The 21,393-nt window shown below is 45.7% G+C and overlaps 1 protein-coding gene across 4 annotated transcripts in view; it reads left to right on the top strand.

Moving 5' to 3' along the window:
* The window catches only part of LOC139541310 (E3 ubiquitin-protein ligase LNX-like), a 112,947-nt gene that overhangs the window by 42,895 nt on the left and 48,659 nt on the right, over nucleotides 1-21,393 (top strand). For 3 of the 4 annotated variants that reach the window (XM_071345819.1, XM_071345818.1, XM_071345821.1), the window contains 2 exons: nucleotides 13,579-13,838; nucleotides 15,512-15,667. In XM_071345819.1, coding sequence (XP_071201920.1) covers nucleotides 13,579-13,838; nucleotides 15,512-15,667 — 416 coding nt within the window. The remainder of the gene's footprint in view (nucleotides 1-13,578; nucleotides 13,839-15,511; nucleotides 15,668-21,393) is intronic. The other variant, XM_071345820.1, reaches the window with a different exon arrangement.

Genomic DNA, 21,393 nt, shown 5'->3' with positions numbered 1-21,393 from the left:
ATTTGTATTTGATCATGTATATGCTTTTGCTGTTTGTTTGTTGTTATAGAGCTAAAAAGATTTGAGAAGTGGTTTATCCATACATCTCCATTTTGAATAGATAACTCTTTGTGTTGTTGTTTGTTTAGTGTTTTCCAAATTTCCCAGAAGTGGTTAGAGTCTATGGATTCTTCAGTTACATTGAGCTGATTTCTGACGTGCTGTTCCATCTTTTTCCGTAGCGTATTTCTGTATTATTTTAGTGATTCACCATAGTGAAGGTGTAGACTCAGGTTTTCCGGGTCTCTATGTTTTTGGTTGGACAGGTTTCTCAATTTCTTTCTTAGGTTTTTGCATTCTTCATCAAACCATTTTTCATTGTTGTAAATGTTTAGATGTGATAGGGAAGCTGAGAGGTCAAATATACTGTTAAGATTGTCTACTGCCAAGTTTACACCTTCACTATTACAGTGGAACGTTTTGTCCAGGAAAATGTGTAAACGGGATTGAATTGAATTTGTTGTTGCCTAATTCCCTCGATTTAGGCATCGAGGAGTTCCCTCGATGCCTACCATTGACTACGTACATACCCAGCGTGCGACAGATCTGCAGGAGTTGTGGAACATATGTTTACATTGCCAAAGCAAGTTAAACAGATTATAAACTATTTTAAAAAATGTACAGTAAACATTACTCACAAAAGTTTCAAAAGAATAAAGACATTTCAATTGTCTCCCTCCCTCCCTCCCTCCCTCCCTCCCTCCCTCCCTCCCTCCCTCCCTCCCTCCCTCCCTCCCTCCCTCCCTCCCTCCCTCCCCTCTCTCTGTATATTATATATGGTCTACTCTAAAGAAAGAAAGCTACTAGTAATTGATAAACTGATCTAATTACAAAGCCAGTGAACACAGATGTTCTCTCCTTTTCTCCGGGCCTTTGTCACTATGGATTTAATTAATGAACAATCTCCCTCCGCATGTCCCACCTTGTAGCAATGTTTGTGTTGTGAGGGCCGCAAGGTGTTTACTGGGTTTATTTGCCATTAATTAGTATGTTTTGAGTTAAACATGTAGTTGTTGTCTCTCTCAAAAGTAAAAGATAATTTTCCTGCTTAAGTTCAGAAATATTTGTTTCTTCTTTGAGTGAGTGAGTGAGTGTCCATGAACCCAGGTGCTCCCCAGGTGCTCCCCAGGTGCTCCCCAGGTGCTCCCCAGGTGCTCCCCAGGTGCTCCCCTGTGCTCCCCAGGTGCTCCCCAGGTGCTCCCCAGGTGCTCCCCAGGTGCTCCCCAGGTGCTCCCCAGGTGCTCCCCTGTGCTCCTGTGTTCTCTCATCCTCTAGGAGAGGAAATAGGGCCTAGGTGCTCCTTTCACATAGATTCTTGAGGGAAAGAATGGAACGGCTGTGTTTTTTTTCTTTAAACAGTTTAAAGTGAGTGTTCCTGTGTGATGTGTTCAAGCAAAAAGCTCTCCCAGACAGGCAGACAGTTTCCTGTCAAGAGTTTAATCCTTGGGACAGTGACTTACTTTTGGAGCAGACGCCCAGAGGAATGCCGTCATTCTCAGACACAGAGAGAGAGAAGGGGAAGAGTTTTTTTCCCCTCTTCTATTCTCACGATTAGTGAGATTTTGAGTTTCTTAATCCAGAGGCTATGTTGCCAAGGCAAATAGCTTCAGTTTGATCTTGTGATAAAGCAGAGATAGAGATTAGAAAGAGGATACCCCTCAGTTCAGAAGATAAGAAGGTTGATTAACCGAAACGCTCAGGAATGATGGGATACCACCATCATAGGCCTCCTGGGCAAAGCAATTGTCGGTCCCAAATGACATTCTCTTTCACATACAAATTCCCCCTCTTTCACAGTGGCATAGATACGTTTAATTTCTCTCAGCCACTCTTATGTCAGGAGTTATATTCCAATGTGTTTTAAGAACTGAGCTGTCATGTAGTGAGCTGGGAGAGGATTGCACTTCAGTACTCCTATAGTCTGGATTAACACTGCTGGATTCTCTACTGCCAGAAGGGGGGAAGGGCCGTCGGGGGACTGGGTTGGTTCCTGTAGGACTCTCAGTAACTCAGTAGCCATCTGAGAGAGGAGATAATGCTATACACCAACCTCACAGTGGATACACCCATCAGGGATCAGGTCACAACACTGCACCATCCTTGACTGACGGGAATGAGGACACACTCTGGGTAGTCAAGGCCATTCATGGGAACCCTGTGTCCGTACCTGACTGACTGGTCTAGTTTATATTGTAATAGTGTCCTGGTTATTTGTGCTGGCTGTATATTCTGTGCAGATATGTTTCTGTGCTGCGCTCAGTGAGGGATAGGGGAACGTAGCGTCGCGTATTTGGGTTAGGGAGGATAATCCACTCACCCCTAAAGAGGATTGGAGAATCTCACAGGCTTTGATAAGTTGTGAGCTGGTGTTTATTTCACATCATATGAACAGGACTGTTTGTGTCACCGCCGGCAAGGGCGCTTCCTCCCCTCTCCCTTCCGCCACAGTCATCGCCACCGCCGCCTCTCCCACGGCATGCTGGGTAATTATTTTTGTGCTAGAGAGGGAGGGGGGAGGAGGGCAGGTTGAAAAGAAGGAGAGGAAGGGAGGATTGGTGAGAATGTTTTAGTGATAAGGAATGGGTTAGAGTTGCTGTTCCTTAGCTATCACTCTCCAGATCACAGGGTTGGATTGGGGTGATCAGTCCTTGGTTCCAAATTTTGGGGAAAGTGCCAGAGCTAAGGATGATGTTAAAGAGTTTAAGTATAGTCAATTGGAATTTGTTGTCTGTTCAATTAATCATTTCATTGAGGATATCATCAACACCACAGGCCTTTTGGGGTTGGAGGGTTTGTATTTTGTCCTGTAGTTCATTCAGTGTAATTGGTGAATCCAGTGGGTTCTGGTAGTCTTTAATAGTTGATTATAATATTTGTATTTGATCATGTATATGCTTTTGCTGTTTGTTTGTTGTTATAGAGCTAAAAAGATTTGAGAAGTGGTTTATCCATACATCTCCATTTTGAATAGATAACTCTTTGTGTTGTTGTTTGTTTAGTGTTTTCCAAATTTCCCAGAAGTGGTTAGAGTCTATGGATTCTTCAGTTACATTGAGCTGATTTCTGACGTGCTGTTCCATCTTTTTCCGTAGCGTATTTCTGTATTATTTTAGTGATTCACCATAGTGAAGGTGTAGACTCAGGTTTTCCGGGTCTCTATGTTTTTGGTTGGACAGGTTTCTCAATTTCTTTCTTAGGTTTTTGCATTCTTCATCAAACCATTTTTCATTGTTGTAAATGTTTAGATGTGATAGGGAAGCTGAGAGGTCAAATATACTGTTAAGATTGTCTACTGCCAAGTTTACACCTTCACTATTACAGTGGAACGTTTTGTCCAGGAAAATGTGTAAACGGGATTGAATTGAATTTGTTGTTGCCTAATTCCCTCGATTTAGGCATCGAGGAGTTCCCTCGATGCCTACCATTGACTACGTACATACCCAGCGTGCGACAGATCTGCAGGAGTTGTGGAACATATGTTTACATTGCCAAAGCAAGTTAAACAGATTATAAACTATTTTAAAAAATGTACAGTAAACATTACTCACAAAAGTTTCAAAAGAATAAAGACATTTCAATTGTCTCCCTCCCTCCCTCCCTCCCTCCCTCCCTCCCTCTCTCTGTATATTATATATGGTCTACTCTAAAGAAAGAAAGCTACTAGTAATTGATAAACTGATCTAATTACAAAGCCAGTGAACACAGATGTTCTCTCCTTTTCTCCGGGCCTTTGTCACTATGGATTTAATTAATGAACAATCTCCCTCCCCATGTCCCACCTTGTAGCAATGTTTGTGTTGTGAGGGCCGCAAGGTGTTTACTGGGTTTATTTGCCATTAATTAGTATGTTTTGAGTTAAACATGTAGTTGTTGTCTCTCTCAAAAGTAAAAGATAATTTTCCTGCTTAAGTTCAGAAATATTTGTTTCTTCTTTGAGTGAGTGAGTGAGTGTCCATGAACCCAGGTGCTCCCCAGGTGCTCCCCAGGTGCTCCCCAGGTGCTCCCCAGGTGCTCCCCAGGTGCTCCCCAGGTGCTCCCCAGGTGCTCCCCTGTGCTCCCCAGGTGCTCCCCAGGTGCTCCCCAGGTGCTCCCCAGGTGCTCCCCAGGTGCTCCCCTGTGCTCCTGTGTTCTCTCATCCTCTAGGAGAGGAAATAGGGCCTAGGTGCTCCTTTCACATAGATTCTTGAGGGAAAGAATGGAACGGCTGTGTTTTTTTTCTTTAAACAGTTTAAAGTGAGTGTTCCTGTGTGATGTGTTCAAGCAAAAAGCTCTCCCAGACAGGCAGACAGTTTCCTGTCAAGAGTTTAATCCTTGGGACAGTGACTTACTTTTGGAGCAGACGCCCAGAGGAATGCCGTCATTCTCAGACACAGAGAGAGAGAAGGGGAAGAGTTTTTTTCCCCTCTTCTATTCTCACGATTAGTGAGATTTTGAGTTTCTTAATCCAGAGGCTATGTTGCCAAGGCAAAGAGCTTCAGTTTGATCTTGTGATAAAGCAGAGATAGAGATTAGAAAGAGGATACCCCTCAGTTCAGAAGATAAGAAGGTTGATTAACCGAAACGCTCAGGAATGATGGGATACCACCATCATAGGCCTCCTGGGCAAAGCAATTGTCGGTCCCAAATGACATTCTCTTTCACATACAAATTCCCCCTCTTTCACAGTGGCATAGATACGTTTAATTTCTCTCAGCCACTCTTATGTCAGGAGTTATATTCCAATGTGTTTTAAGAACTGAGCTGTCATGTAGTGAGCTGGGAGAGGATTGCACTTCAGTACTCCTATAGTCTGGATTAACACTGCTGGATTCTCTACTGCCAGAAGGGGGGAAGGGCCGTCGGGGGACTGGGTTGGTTCCTGTAGGACTCTCAGTAACTCAGTAGCCATCTGAGAGAGGAGATAATGCTATACACCAACCTCACAGTGGATACACCCATCAGGGATCAGGTCACAACACTGCACCATCCTTGACTGACGGGAATGAGGACACACTCTGGGTAGTCAAGGCCATTCATGGGAACCCTGTGTCCGTACCTGACTGACTGGTCTAGTTTATATTGTAATAGTGTCCTGGTTATTTGTGCTGGCTGTATATTCTGTGCAGATATGTTTCTGTGCTGCGCTCAGTGAGGGATAGGGGAACGTAGCGTCGCGTATTTGGGTTAGGGAGGATAATCCACTCACCCCTAAAGAGGATTGGAGAATCTCACAGGCTTTGATAAGTTGTGAGCTGGTGTTTATTTCACATCATATGAACAGGACTGTTTGTGTCACCGCCGGCAAGGGCGCTTCCTCCCCTCTCCCTTCCGCCACAGTCATCGCCACCGCCGCCTCTCCCACGGCATGCTGGGTAATTATTTTTGTGCTAGAGAGGGAGGGGGGAGGAGGGCAGGTTGAAAAGAAGGAGAGGAAGGGAGGATTGGTGAGAATGTTTTAGTGATAAGGAATGGGTTAGAGTTGCTGTTCCTTAGCTATCACTCTCCAGATCACAGGGTTGAGGGAGATTATGTGATAGCTGAAGTGTCTCTCTGTGTCTGCAACTGTGGAGAACTAGGCCTGGTGTACTGCTGCTGAGGCAGGCTGTGCAAGCACAATGTTTTTCTATGATCCCGAGGAATCACTCACTGACACACACAGAGGAGAGGAGGGGGCAGAAAAGCACAGCTTCCACTACAGGAGGAGGTTTGTGTATTAGACAGGAAGGCAGACAAAAAGATAGAGTAGTTGGTTCTGAGGAAAATGATGTGAGATTTGTCTTTTTGTTAGCTTGTATACTCATAGGACACTTTGTAGGCTCATTGGATCCTCTCTCTGGGGTCCTGTCTGTCCCTCTGTGACTTGGGGACGGTTGTCTGGGTTCGCTGTTCTTGGCCTCAGACTGGAGAGATTGTGGCCTTAATTCCTCCAGACAGCCATTAAAGCTCTTAGCAGCAGTGGAGATATGCCTAAGTGGCTACGGCAGAACTGTGCCTCTGATGCCCAGAAGGAAGGGGATTTGATTTAAGGGTAGCCAAAGCCCTTAATGACAAGGCACACACGAGACAATGACTAGCGTGTCATCTCTGAGGGGAAGACCATATTGTGCTGTGATTTTCCGCTCGAATAGATAATGTCTTCTAGTTATTTTCAAACCACCTGGGTGATGCACTGGTCACACACCTTGTGTGAGCTTATTACTTGGATCATATTTACTTGGATCATATTTGGATATACAATCAATTTCAATCAGACAACACAAAAATTCTTTGATGCCCTTCCAGACTCCTTCTGCCTACCCAAGGACGTCAGAGGACAAAAATCAGTTAACCACCTAACTGAGGAACTCAATTTAACCTTGCGCAATACCCTAGATGCAGTTGCACCCCTAAAAACGAAAAACATTTGTCATAAGAAACTAGCTCCCTGGTATACAGAAAATACCCGAGCTTTGAAGCAAGCTTCCAGGAAATTGGAACGGAAATGGCGCCACACCAAACTGGAAGTCTTCCGACTAGCTTGGAAAGACAGTACCGTGCAGTACCGAAGAGCCCTCACTGCTGCTCGCTCATCCTACTTTTCCTACTTAATCGAGGAAAATAAGAACAATCCAAAATTTATTTTTGATACTGTTGCGAAACTAACTAAAAAGCAGCATTCCCCAAGAGAGGATGGCTTTCACTTCAGCAGTAATAAATTCATGAACTTCTTTGAGGAAAAGATCATGACCATTAGAAAGCAAATTACGGACTCCTCTTTGAATCTGCGTATTCCTCCAGGGCTTAGCTGTCCTGGATCTGCACAGCTCTGCGAGGGCCTGGGATCGGGAGAGACACTTAAGTGTTTTAGTACTATATCTCTTGACACAATGATGAAAATAATCATGGCCTCTAAACCTTCAAGCTGCATACTGGATCCTATTCCTACTAAACTGCTGAAGGAGCTGCTTCCTGTGCTTGGCCCTCCTATGTTGAACATAATAAACAGCTCTCTATCCACCGGATGTGTACCAAACTCACTAAAAGTGGCAGTGATAAAGCCTCTCTTGAAAAAGCCAAACCTTGACCCGGAAAATATAAAAAACTATCGGCCTATATCGAATCTTCCATTCCTCTCAAAGATTTTAGAAAAAGCTGTTGCGCAGCAACTCACTGCCTTTCTGAAGACAAATAATGTATACGAAATGCTTCAGTCTGGTTTTAGACCCCATCATAGCACTGAGACTGCACTTGTGAAGGTGGTAAATGACCTTTTAATGGCGTCAGACCGAGGCTCTGCATCTGTCCTCGTGCTACTAGACCTTAGTGCTGCCTTTGACACCATCGATCACCACATTCTTTTGGAGAGACTGGAAACCCAAATTGGTCTACACGGACAAGTTCTGGCCTGGTTTAGATCTTACCTGTCGGAAAGATATCAGTTTGTCTCTGTGAATGGTCTGTCCTCTGACAAATCAACTGTACATTTCGGTGTTCCTCAAGGTTCCGTTTTAGGACCACTATTGTTTTCACTATATATTTTACCTCTTGGGGATGTTATTCGAAAACATAATGTTAACTTTCACTGCTATGCGGATGACACACAGCTGTACATTTCAATGAAACATGGTGAAGCCCCAAAATTGCCCTCGCTAGAAGCCTGTGTTTCAGACATAAGGAAGTGGATGGCTGAAAACTTTCTACTTTTAAACTCGGACAAAACAGAGATGCTTGTTCTAGGTCCCAAGAAACAAAGAGATCTTCTGTTAAATCTGACAATTCATCTTGATGGTTGTAAAGTCGTCTCAAATAAAACTGTGAAGGACCTCGGCGTTACTCTTGACCCTGATCTCTCTTTTGACGAACATATCAAGACTGTTTCAAGGACAGCTTTTTTCCATCTACGTAACATTGGAAAAATCAGAAATTTTCTGTCCAAAAATGATGCAGAAAAATTAATCCATGCATTTGTTACTTCTAGGTTAGACTACTGCAATGCTCTACTTTCCGGCTACCCGGATAAAGCACTAAATAAACTTCAGTTAGTGCTAAATACGGCTGCTAGAATCCTGACTAGAACCAAGAAATTTGATCATATTACTCCAGTGCTAGCTTCCCTACACTGGCTTCCTGTTAAGGCAAGGGCTGATTTCAAGGTTTTACTGTTAACCTATAAAGCGTTACATGGGCTTGCTCCTACCTATCTTTCCGAGTTGGTCCTGCCGTACATACCAATACGTACGCTACGGTCACAAGACGCAGGCCTCCTAATTGTCCCTAGAATTTCTAAGCAAACAGCGGGAGGCAGGGCTTTCTCCTATAGATCTCCATTTTTATGGAACAGTCTGCCTACCCATGTGAGAGACGCAGACTCGGTCTCAACCTTTAAGTCTTTACTGAAGACTTATCTCTTCAGTAGGTCATATGATTGAGTGTAGCCTGGCCCAGGAGTGTGAAGGTGAATGGAAAGGCTCTGGAGCAACGAACCGCCCTTGCTGTCTCTGCCAGGCCGGTTCCCCTCTCTCCACTGGGATTCTCTGCCTCTAACCCTGTTACAGGGGCTGAGTCACTGGCTTGCTGGTGCTCTTTCATGCCGTCCCTAGGAGGGGTGCGTCACTTGAGTGGGTTGAGTTACTGACGTGATCTTCCTGTCTGGGTTGGCGCCCCCCCCTTGGTTTGTGCTGTGGTGGAGACCTTTGTGGGCTATACTCGGCCTTGTCTCAGGATTGTAAGTTGGTGGTTGAGGATTTCCCTCTAGTGGTGCGGGGGCTGTGCTTTGGCAAAGTGGGTGGGGTTATATCCTTCCTATTTGGCCCTGTCCGGGGGTTTCTTCGGATGGGGCCACAGTGTCTCCTGACCGCTCCTGTCTCAGCCTCCAGTATTTATGCTGCAGTAGTTTGTGTCGGGGGGCTAGGGTCAGTTGGTTACCTGGAGTACTTCTCCTGTCTTATCCAGTGTCCTGTGTGAATTTAAGTATGCTCTCTCTAATTCTCTCGTTCTCTCTTTCTCTCTGAGAACCTGAGCCCTAGGACCATACGTCAGGACTACCGGGCATGATGACACCTTGCTGTCCCCAGTCCGCCTGGCCTTGCTGCTATTCCAGTTTCAACTGTTCTGCCTGTGGTTACGGAACCCCTACCTGTCCCAGACCTGCTGTTTTCAACTCTTAATGATCGGCTATGAAAAGCCAACTGAGATTTATTCCTGATTATTATTTGACCATGCTTGTCATTTATGAACATTTTGAAAATCTTGGCTCTCTCTAATTTTCTCCTTCTCTCTTTCTTTCTCTCGGAGGACCTGAGCCCTAGGACCATACGTCGGGACTACCGGCCGTGGTGACTCCTTGCTGTCCCCAGTCCGCCTGGCCTTGCTGCTATTCCAGTTTCAACTGTTCTGCCTGCGGTCATGGAACCCCTACCTGTCCCAGACCTGCTGTTTTCAACTCTTAATGATCGGCTATGAAAAGCCAACTGAGATTTATTCCTGATTATTATTTGACCATGCTTGTCATTTATGGAAATTTTGAAAATCTTGGCTCTCTCTAATTTTCTCCTTCTCTCTTTCTTTCTCTCGGAGGACCTGGGCCCTAGGACCATGCGTCGGGACTGCCGCCCGTGGTGACTCCTTGCTGTCCCCAGTCCGCCTGGCCTTGCTGCTATTCCAGTTTCAGCTGTTCTGCCTGCGGTTATGGAACCGCCACCTGTCCCAGACCTGTTGTTTTTCAACTCTTGATGATCGGCTATGAAAAGCCAACTGAAAATCATTCATGATTATTATTTGACCATGCTTGTCACTTATGAAAATTTTTGAACATCTTGGCATAGTTCTGTTATAATCTCCACCCGGCACAGCCAGAAGAGGACTGGCCACCCCTCATAGCCTGGTTCCTCTCTAGGTTTCTTCCTAGGTTTTGGCCTTTCTAGGGAGTTTTTCCTAGCCACCGTGCTTCTACACCTGCATTACTAGCTGTTTGGGGTTTTAGGCTGGGTGTCTGTACAGCACTTCGAGATATTAGCTGATGTACGAAGGGCTATATAAAATAAAATTGATTGATTGATTGATTGATGGTACAGACGCTACAGCTTATTTCATACCCAGCAAGTTCGTCTGGTGTCTTGCAGGATGAAGACAGGAAGACAGACAGGTACACCCACAGATGGACAGACAGGGAGATGAACAGACACACAGACAAATAGACAGGGAGACGAACAGACAAACAGACGGGGAGACAGACAGACAGATGGGGAGAAGGACAGGGAGACGGACAGACAGGGAGATGGAGCAGGAGACAGACTCAGAGACGGACAGATGAACAGACGGTGAGACAAACAGACAGGGAGAAGGACATGGAGACGGACAGAAAAACAGTTGTACAGACAGGGAGACAGACGGACAGACACACCGACGGGGAGAGGGACAGGGAGACGGACAGACAGGGAGATGGACCGGGAGACAGACTCTGAGATGGACAGACAAACAGACAGGGAGACCGGGAGACAGACGGGGAGACGAACAGACAGACGGACAGACAAACAGACAGGGAGGCAGACAGGGAGACGGACAGGGAGGCGGACAGGGAGACAAACAGACGGGGAGACGGACAGGGAGACGGACAGACAAACAGACGGACAGACAGGGAGACGGACCGGGAGACAGACGGGGAGATGGACAGACAAACAGATGGGAGATGGACAGGGAGACGGACCAGGAGACAGACAGAGAGACAGACAGATAAAGAGACGGGGAGACAAGGACACCGGTAGACATAAGAAGTAGCCTTTGACAGACCTGAACAAATGGTATGTATGTTTTTATTAATGGTTATTCAAATATGGCACCAGGATTAGAAGGAAATTGCTGCTTGGGTGGTCTCTGAGATTTACATACCTGAATGGAACTTCTTCATCGCTCTCTGAACAGCTATGTTTACTGTGGTTTTCCACTGCCGAAGTTGAAATAATATTAAGGGAATGTTGTCTAAGGATTTAATTGCTTACTGTCAGCTTGGCCCAATGTACTGTACTACAGGCTTTGCAATCTGTAGGTGTATCGCGGTGTCTGTATTTGTGTGTGTGTTGTTTGTGTGTGTGTGTGTGTGTGTGTGTGTGTGTGTGTGTGTGTGTGTGTGTGTGTGTGTGTGTGTGTGTGTGTGTGTGTGTGTGTGTGTGTGTGTGTGTGTGTGTGTGTTGTTTGTGTTGTGTGTGTGTGTGTGTGTGTGTGTGTGTGTGTGTGTGTGTGTGTGTGTGTGTGTGTGTGTGTGTGTGTGTGTGTGTGTGTGTGCGCGCATACGCGCGTGCACGTAACATGCTGGTGTAACAGCAGTATTTTGTTTCTGATGTGCATGTAGCTTTAATTACACTAATGGATGTTGAGTGACATGTGAAAGGCTGCTGCTCCTCTCTACTGGTGTAGGGCTCAGTGTTGCTGACTCGACACGCTTGATGCGATTCAATATAGTGACTCTGAATTAAGGTGAGTTTCCAGCAGAGAGAGAGACACACACACACATGCACACGCACACGCATGCTTGGACGGACACACACACACAGACAAGCCTCCCTCCATCTGACAGCCTGGTGGAACACAGGTGGAGGAGGGGGAATTAGTAACCACAAGTATCCCTGCATAGCAGAGCTCTGACTGGGCCACAAATCATGATCAATGGGCCTCTGCTTGGCTCCACTGTCTGAAACTTCATCCTCTTCTTTGAATGTCAGTCACCACACCGAAACTGAATGGACTGCTCCCCAAACTCTCTGTGTGTCTGTCAGCCTAGTGTTAGAGCTGACTGGCGAGAGTCAAGCCCAATGGCTGGAAAAGTAAGATATAGAGGCCAGTTCAGGGTTAAATGTTTCTGTCTGTGATGTATGGACACAGAACATGACCTGCTCAGACAGACCTCTGATTGAGACAAAACGCTGGAGCCCCCAGAGAGCCAATGGCCTCTCTCCCACAGACACACACAGCCTGTTTCTGGGCTGCCATTATTCGGCGCCATTTAATGCTATTTCCTCTATTTGTATCCTCCCAAATTGAGCATGAGGCTGACTGCCACCATTTTAGCTATTGTTTTATGTCCTCCATTTTGCCTTAATTGCATCCTGTCCTCCATATACAGTAATAATACCTGCTGCTGTAATGAGGATGTATATAGAAATGGATCCAGTTTGCCGTGCATGTCTGTGTGTGAGTAGAAGCTCTAACTGGGTCTGACCCAGCCCATAAAAACACAGTAAAAGTTTGTTCTTATGGCTCCACAGAGATGCAGAGACAGGACAATGTTATTTCAGCTTCCGTTGTTGGAGCTTCAACTAAAAACCTTTACTATGGGAGAGAAAGACACAGAGACAGTTATTTGCTGTCTATATGCAAACACATTCCCAACATTATCAGTTTGTGAAGATTTCAATTGTAGGGATTTGTGTGTGTGTGTGTGTGTGTGTGTGTGTGTGTGTGTGTGTGTGTGTGTGTGTGTGTGTGTGTGTGTGTGTGTGTGTGTGTGTGTGTTTGTGTGTGTGTGTGTGTGTGTGTGTGTTTGTGTGTGTTTGCATGCGTGCGTTCCTGTGTATGTGCATGTGCACATGGGTGTTTGTGTGTTCTGTTTGTGTTGCATGTCGAGTGTAGGTACGGGAAAGAATAATAGTTTGAGAATGCGATTAGTTTCATGAGGGAGAATATGACTTAAAGACCTGCGTGGTGTTTTGTATTCCTGATGTCTCTTCTGTTACCTGTTCTGTACGTTTGTTTGCTCACCTCATTATTCAATCTGCTAGCTGGTCTTATCTACAGCGGCTCACAGAGCAGCATAATGCATATCATTATACACTGAATGAATAAAATGAAGAAGCCAGGAAGGATGACAAGAAGCAGAGACTCAGAGGCTCAGTATGACATTATCAAACCACTTTTTATTGCAGATGAACAGCCATTAAATACAAATACAATGATCAGGGACGTATGAAAGAAAATATGCAATTATACACTAGCAGGTTGCGTATTGGGTGTGTGATGTTGCCTGAGGAGGAATCACTTATCAAGATGATGACCTCAGTCGTGAGGTTAGATAGATGTCGCCTCAGGGCAGCTTGGATCAGGAAGTTGAAGTGAGGAGATGGACACAGCCAGAGGGTGATGGGTTGGAGATCACAACACTTTAACTACTGCTCCTGAGATGGTGGTGACCTTTAACCTTTATCCCTCTGCTTTAATCCCTGTCCATATTGTCTCTAACTGGACAGTGTTGTTAACCGTTGACACTACTGATCCACCGAGGGTACAGGAGAATTCAGACAGTGTTGACATGTTGTCAGCCATTGTTGACCGATGGCTATCTCCATTCTGCTCCGTGATTCAGTGGCTGTTGTGTGTTCAGCGGAACATCATTTATGACACATGGTAATTAGTGATGAGTCATTGAGAGCAGAATAATGGTTCTATCCATCACAGGTTCCACACACCTCACTGTCCCAGTATCCCATATTCTCTTGCTGGAATGTTGTTGTTGATGCATCACCTCATCCAGCTGGGCCTATGGTGTGTCCCCCTGACTGACCGTCCTTCTCTCCCTGTGTGGATTTGCAGGTGTAAAGGTGCGTCTCACTATGGCCTGTCTGCAGACAGGAAGCGGCGTTCCCAGGAGGGTGACTGCACTGACAGCACGTCAGAACTCACCGTTGCCACCCTGCCCGGCGATGGCCCCACCTCTGCTGCCGTCGCCCTCCTATCAGACGATCCCGGCCTCGTCAACCCTGCCTTTGACCCCAGTATGGAGGACAACAGCCAATCAGGCAGCACCACCAGCCTGGCAGCCCGCAGCAGTACCAAAAAGAGTGATTGTGAGTGTGCGTACGTACGGATGTGTTTGTGATTGTGTAGTTCTGCAACAAGTAACCTTTCTCTGATCTATAAAGCAGTGTGTGTGTGTGTGTATGTGTGTGTGTGTGTGTGTAAATGCGTGCGTGCTTGTGCGTATTGAACTGTTTGTCAGTGTGACTGATTGAAATGCAATAGAAAGCAGGGAGCCAGCGGAGGCTTTGTAGTCACAGTTTCATAGTCCCTCACTCACATCGATACCATCAGTAAACACTATTCAAACATACATTTTACATCATACCCACACAGGTAAACATCCCAGAACCCATGCTCAATGAAACACAGTATCTGCACTACTTCAAGATTTTTGACAGAAATCCTATTCTTAAATTAGCTTTTGTAGCATTGCTTCTTCACTAATCTTTCATCACAGAGAGAGACAGCGGTAGAGAGACAGAGAGACAGCGGTAGAGAGACAGAGAGACAGCGGTAGAGAGACAGCGGTAGAGAGACAGCGGTAGAGAGACAGAGAGACAGCGGTAGAGAGACAGAGAGACAGCGACAGAGAGACAGAGAGACAGAGAGACAGCGGTAGAGAGACAGAGAGACAGCGGTAGAGAGACAGAGAGACAGAGAGACAGCGGTAGAGAGAGAGACAGACAGAGAGAGAGACAGAGAGAGAGACAGACAGACAGAGAGACAGAGAGAGAGACAGACAGACAGACAGACAGACAGACAGACAGACAGACAGACAGACAGACAGACAGACAGACAGACAGACAGACAGACAGACAGACAGACAGACAGACAGACAGACAGACAGACAGACAGACAGAGCAAGCGAGCGAGCGAGAGAGAGAGAGAAAGAATGTAAAGAGAGGAAGTGAGAGTGGGTGGAATGAGAATTTCACACAGCCCAGTTCCATTAATACTGAATGACGTGATAGGCCCTCACCCTCCACTCATCCACCGGTGAACCCTGGAGCCACTCACACCTGTTGTACTCACTCACATCCCCTTCTCAATGTGAACGTGCTGCCGGTGGGGACACCAAATAATGCTGCAACAGCACTTTTGGCCCGGGCCGCCGAGCAGAGCACCCACCGCCATGCAGAGCCACTGCTGCTGAACAAGCTGTCATCTCCAGAAGAGCTGGGTGCTTTTAAAGAATAATGTAGCTGTCATGAGGCCTTTGCATCTCTCCAGGCCCGCAGAGCGAGGGGCGCTGCAGAGGCTCACTGCCCCGCTTTCAGGGGAGCCAGGCTGGGGCTCACACTCCACTGCAGCCTGCTCCGCTCTGGTAGAGCCACACTCCCTGTCAGAATCTCAGTAGACTATAGTAGGGTCAGACTGCTGTATTTATACTGCACCAAGTTTTATCTATTGATGACATGAAACATGACTGCTGCAGTTTACGAAGCTCATCACCCCTGCAGAGTTTATAGGCCCCCTCCATCCTGTTCCTCAGCTTTGACATAATGACAAACAAATGAGTGTTTGGGGAATTCATGAAGGATTTTGATTGGATTCTCTAAAACAAATGTGTTCAAGCTGTTGTTATGGCTTTTTTAGAGGCAGACAGAACGAGAGATCTCAGGCATCTGATTGGCTGTGGTGAGGCAGTCTCAGAGACTTGTCCAGGCATGTTCAGTCAGAACAGAGCTGCTCTGTAAAGTGTGCCCCTGTCTCTCTGTCCCCTCAGTCCGAAACTATGACCGCACCTCGGTCAGGAGCCGCTCCTTCAGGCGGTTGAACCGTGCATTCAGTGTCCTGCGGAGGACCAAGAGCGGCACATCCGTGTCCAATGAGACCGCAGAGGAACGAGACAATGCCAGGAACACCAGTGTGCCCCAGGAAGGTATGCGTGTGTTTGTTTGAGTGAATGATTGTGTGGTTAATTTTTCTGAACCAAATGAAATTTGTGTATGCTGTGTTTTATCATTGGGGGTTGATTTAATTCGGTATGATGTCAGTGGGGGTTGTGTTTAGTTCAGTGTGATGTCAGTGGGGGTTGTGTTTAGTTCAGTATGATGTCAGTGAGGTTGTGTTTAGTTCAGTATGAAGTCAGTGGGGTTGTGTTTAATTCAGTATGACGTCAGTGGGGGTTGTGTTCAGTTCAGTATGATGTCAGTGAGGTTGTGTTTAGTTCAGTATGAAGTCAGTGGGGTTGTGTTTAGTTCAGTATGACGTCAGTGGGGGTTGTGCTAAATTCAGTATGAAGTCAGTGGGGGTTGTGTTAAATTCAGTATGAAGTCAGTGGGGGTTGTGTTTAGTTCAGTATGACGTCAGTGGGGGTTGTGTTCAGTTCAGTATGACATCAGTGGGTGTTGTGTTAAGATCAGTATGAAGTATGTGGCGGTTCTGTTCAGTTCAGTATGACATCAGTGGGTGTTGTGTTAAGATCAGTATGAAGTATGTGGGGGTTTTGTTCAGTTCAGTATGAGGGGGTTGTGTTCAGTTCAGTATGAAGTCAGTGGGGGTTGTGTTCAGTTCAGTATGACATCAGTGGGTGTTGTGTTAAGATCAGTATGAAGTCAGTGAGGGTCGTGTTAAGTTCAGTACGAAGTCAGTGGGATTGTGTTTAGTTCACTATTAACGTCAGTCGGGTTTTGTTCAGTTCAGTATGACGTCAGTGGGGTTGTGATTAGTTCAGTATGACGTCAGTGGGGTTGTGCTTAGTCAAGTATGACGTCAGTGGGGTTGTGTTCAGTTCAGTATGAAGTCAGTGGGGGTTATGTTAATTTCAGTACGATGTCAGTGGGTTTGTGTTTAGTTCAGTATAAAGTCAGGGGGGGCTGTGTTAGGTTCAGTATGATGTCAGTGGGGGTTGTGTTTAGTTCAGTCTGACGTCAATGGGGTTTGTGATTAGGTCAGTATGAAGGCATTGGTGGTTGTTTTCAGTTCAGTATGAAGTCAGTGGGGGTTGTGTTTAGTTCAGTAAGACGTCGGTGGGGTTGTGTTTAGTTCAGTATGAAGTCAGTGGGGGTTGTGTTTAGTTCAGTATGAAGTCAGTGGGGGTTGTGTTTAGTTCAGTATGAAGTCAGTGGGGGTTGTGTTTAGTTCAGTATGAAGTCAGTGGGGGTTGTGTTTAGTTCAGTATGAAGTCAGTGGGGGTTGTGTTTAGTTCAGTATGAAGTCAGTGGGGTTGTGTTTAGTTCAGTAAGACGTCGGTGGGAGTGTGTTTTGTTCAGTATGACGTCAGTGGGGGTTGTGTTTAGTTCAGTTTGACGTCAGTGGCGGTTGTGTTTAGTTCAGTATGACGTCAGTGGGGGTTGTGCTTAGTTAAGTATGAGGTCAGGGAGGGTTGTGTTTAGTTCAGTATGAAGTGTGGGGGTTGTGTTTAGTTCAGTATGAAGTCATTTGGGGTTGTGTTTTGTTCAGTATGACGTCAGTGGGGGTTGTGTTTAGTTCAGTTTGACGTCAGTGGCGGTTGTGTTTAGTTCAGTATGACGTCAGTGGGGGTTGTGCTTAGTTAAGTATGAGGTCAGGGAGGGTTGTGTTTAGTTCAGTATGAAGTGTGGGGGTTGTGTTTAGTTCAGTATGACGTCAGTGGGGGTTGTGCTTAGTTAAGTATGAGGTCAGGGAGGGTTGTGTTTAGTTCAGTATGAAGTGTGGGGGTTGTGTTTAGTTCAGTATGACGTCAGCAGGGGTTGTGCTTAGTTCAGTATGACGTCAGTGGGGGTTGTGTTTAGTTCAGTTTGACGTCAGTGGCGGTTGTGTTTTGTTCAGTATGACAGCAGTGGGGATGGTGTTTAGTTCAGTATGACGTCAGCAGGGGTTGTGTTTAGTTCAGTTTGATGTCAGTGGGGTTGTGTTTAGTTCAGTATAAGGTCAGTTGTGGTTGTGTTCAGTTCAGTATGAAGTGTGGGGGTGTGTTTAGTTCAGTATGACGTCAGCGGGGGTTGTGCTTAGTTAAGTATGATGTCAGTGGGGGTTGTGTTTTGTTCAGTATGACATCAGTGGGGGTTGTGTTCAGTTCAGTATGATGTCAGTGGGGGTTGTGTTTAGTTTTGATTGAAGTCAGTGGAGTTGTGTTTAGTTTTGATTGATGTCAGTGGGGGTTGTGTTCAGTTCAGTATGACGTCAGTGGGGGTTGTGTTTAGTTCAGTACGAAATCATTTTGGTCATGCTTAGTTCAGTAAGACGTCGGTGGGGTTGTGTTTAGTTCAGTATGACATCAGTGGGGGTTGTGTTCAGTTCAGTATGATGTCAGTGGGGGTTGTGTTTAGTTTTGATTGAAGTCAGTGGAGTTGTGTTTAGTTCAGTGTGACGTAAGTGGGGTTGTGTTTAGTTCAGTATGATGTCAGTGGGGGTTGTGTTTAGTTTTGATTGAAGTCAGTGGAGTTGTGTTTAGTTTTGATTGATGTCAGTGGGGGTTGTGTTCAGTTCAGTATGACGTCAGTGGGGGTTGTGTTTAGTTCAGCATGAAGTCAGTGGGGGTTGTGTTTAGTTCAGTACGAAATCATTTTGGTCATGCTTAGTTCAGTAAGACGTCGGTGGGGTTGTGTTTAGTTCAGTATGACATAAGTGGGGGTTGTGTTCAGTTCTGTGTGACGTTATTCGGGATTGTGTTTAGTTCAGTATGACGTCAGTGGGGATGGTGTTTAGTTCAGTACGAAGTCAGTGGGGCTGTGTTTAGTTCAGTATGAAGTCAGTGGGGGTTGTGTTTAGTTCAGTATGGTGTCAGTGGGGGTTGTGTTTAGTTCCGTTTGATGTATGGGGGGGTTGTGTTTAGTTCAGTATGACGTCAGTGAGGGTTGTATTTAGTTCAGTATGACGTCAGTGGGGGTTGTGTTCAGTTCAGTTTGACGCCAGTGGGGGTTGTGGTTAGTTCGGTATGATGTCAGTGGGGGTTGTGTTTAGTTCAGTATTACGTCAGTGGGGTTGTGTTTAGTTCAGTATGACGTCAGTGAGACTTGTGTTTAGTTCAGTATGAAGTCAGTGGGGGTTGTGTTTAGTTCAGTATTACGTCAGTGGGGTTGTGTTTAGTTCAGTATGACGTCAGTGAGACTTGTGTTTAGTTCAGTATGAAATCAGTGGGGGTTGTGTTTAGTTCAGTATGATGTCAGTGGGGAATGTGTTTAGTTCATTATGAAGTCAGTGGGGTTGTGTTTAGTTCAGTGTGACGTCAGTGGGGTTGTGTTTAGTTCAGTATGAAGTCAGGGGGGGGTTGTGTGTAGTTCAGTATGATGTCAGTGGGGGTTGTGTTTAGTTCAGTATGAAGTCAGTGGGGTTGTGTTTACTTCAGTTTGATGTCAGTGGGGGTTGTGTTTAGTTCAGTGTGACGTCAGTGGGGGTTGTGCTTAGTTAAGTATGAAGTCAGTGGGGTTGTGTTCAGTTCAGTATGACGCCAGTGGGGGTTGTGTTGAGTTTAGTATAATGTCAGCAGGTGTTGTGTTTAGTTCAGTTTGAGGTATGTGGTGGTTTTGTTACGTTCGGTATGAAGTCAGTGAGGGTTGTGTTTAGTTCAGTATGATGTCAGTGGGGGTTGTGTTTAGTTCAGTATGATGTCAGTGGGGGTTGTGTTGAGTTGAGATGGAAGTCAGTGGGGTTGTGTTTAGTTCAGTAAGACGTCAGTGGTGTTGTGTTTAGTTCAGTATGAAGTCAGTGGGGTTGTGTTTAGTTCAGTATGATGTCAGTGGGGGTTGTGTTTAGTTCAGTTTGATGTATGTGGGGGTTGTGTTTAGTTCAGTATGACGTCAGTGGGGTTGTGTTTAGTTCAGTATGACATCAGTGGGGGTTGTGTTTAGTTCAGTATGACGTCAGTGGGGGATGTGCTTTGTCAAGTATGAAATCAGTGGGGTTGTGTTCAGTTCAGTCTGACGCCATTGGGGGTTGTGGTTAGTTCAGTATGACGTCAGTGGGGGATGTGCTTAGTCAAGTATGAAATCAGTGGGGTTGTGTTCAGTTCAGTCTGACGCCAGTGGGGGTTGTGGTTAGTTCAGTATGACGTCAGTGGGGTTGTGTTTAGTTCAGTGTGACGTCAGTGGGGGTTGTGTTTAGTTCAGTATGAAGTGTGGGGGTTGTGTTTAGATCAGTTTGATGTCAGTGGGGGTAATGTAGTTCAGTATGATGTCAGTGGGGTTGTGTATTGTTCATTATGACGTCACTGGGGGTTGTGTTCAGTTCAGTATGACATCAGCGGGAATTGGGTTTAGTTCAGTATGATGTCAGTGGGGGTTGTGTTTTGTTCAATATGACATCAGTGGGGGTTTTGTTTAGTTCAGTATAATGTCAGTGGGGGTTGTGTTCAGTTCAGTATGACATTGTGGGGGTTGTTCACAGTTCAGTATGACGTCAGTGGGGGTTGTGTTAAGTTCAGAATGATGTCAGTGGTGGTTGTGTTTAGTTTTGATTGAAGTCAGTGGGGTTGTGTTTAGTTCAGTGTGACGTCAGTGGGGTTGTGTTTAGTTCAATATGAAGTCAGGGGGGGGTTGTGTTTTGTTCAATATGACATCAGTGGGGGTTTTGTTTAGTTCAGTATAATGTCAGTGGGGGTTGTGTTCAGTTCAGTATGACATTGTGGGGGTTGTTCACAGTTCAGTATGACGTCAGTGGGGGTTGTGTTTAGTTTTGATTGAAGTCAGTGGGGTTGTGTTTAGTTCAGTGTGACGTCAGTGGGGTTGTGTTTAGTTCAGTATGAAGTCAGGGGGGGGTTGTGTGTAGTTCAGTATGATGTCAGTGGGGGTTGCGTTTAGTTCAGTATGAAGTCAGTGGGGTTGTGTTTAGTTCAGTTTGATGTCAGTGGGGGTTGTGTTTAGTTCAGTGTGACGTCAGTGGGGGTTGTCTTTAGATAAGTATGAAGTCAGTGGGGTTGTGTTCAGTTCAGTATGACGCCAGTGGGGGTTGTGTTGAGTTTAGTATAATGTCAGCAGGTGTTGTGTTTAGTTCAGTTTGAGGTATGTGGTGGTTTTGTTACGTTCGGTATGAAGTCAGTGAGGGTTGTGTTTAGTTCAGTATGATGTCAGTGGGGGTTGTGTTTAGTTCAGTATGATGTCAGTGGGGGTTGTGTTGAGTTGAGATGGAAGTCAGTGGGGTTGTGTTTAGTTCAGTAAGACGTCAGTGGTGTTGTGTTTAGTTCAGTATGAAGTCAGTGGGGTTGTGTTTAGTTCAGTATGATGTCAGTGGGGGTTGTGTTTCTTTCAGTATGACGTCTGTGGGGGTTGTGCTTAGTCAAGTATGATGTCAGTGGGGTTGTGTTCAGTTCAATCTGACGTCAGTGGGGGTTGTGTTTAGCTCTGTATGAAGTCAGTGGGGGTTGTGTTTAGTTCAGTATGACATCAGTGGGGGTTGTGTTAGGTCAGTATGAAGTCAGTTGGGGTTGTGTTTAGTTCAGTATGGTGTCAGTGGGGGTTGTGTTTAGTTCAGTTTGATGTATGTGGGGGTTGTGTTTAGTTCAGTATGACGTCAGTGGGGTTGTGTTTAGTTCAGTATGACATCAGTGGGGGTTGTGTTTAGTTCAGTATGACGTCAGTGGGGGATGTGCTTTGTCAAGTATGAAATCAGTGGGGTTGTTTTCAGTTCAGTCTGACGCCATTGGGGGTTGTGGTTAGTTCAGTATGACGTCAGTGGGGGATGTGCTTA

Source organism: Salvelinus alpinus, chromosome 16 (genome assembly GCF_045679555.1).
Source record: "Salvelinus alpinus chromosome 16, SLU_Salpinus.1, whole genome shotgun sequence".
In the NCBI taxonomy this organism is placed as follows: Eukaryota; Metazoa; Chordata; class Actinopteri; order Salmoniformes; family Salmonidae; genus Salvelinus; species Salvelinus alpinus.
The sequence above is the reverse complement of the archived record's forward strand: the minus strand, read 5'-3'. Positions and strand labels throughout refer to the sequence as shown.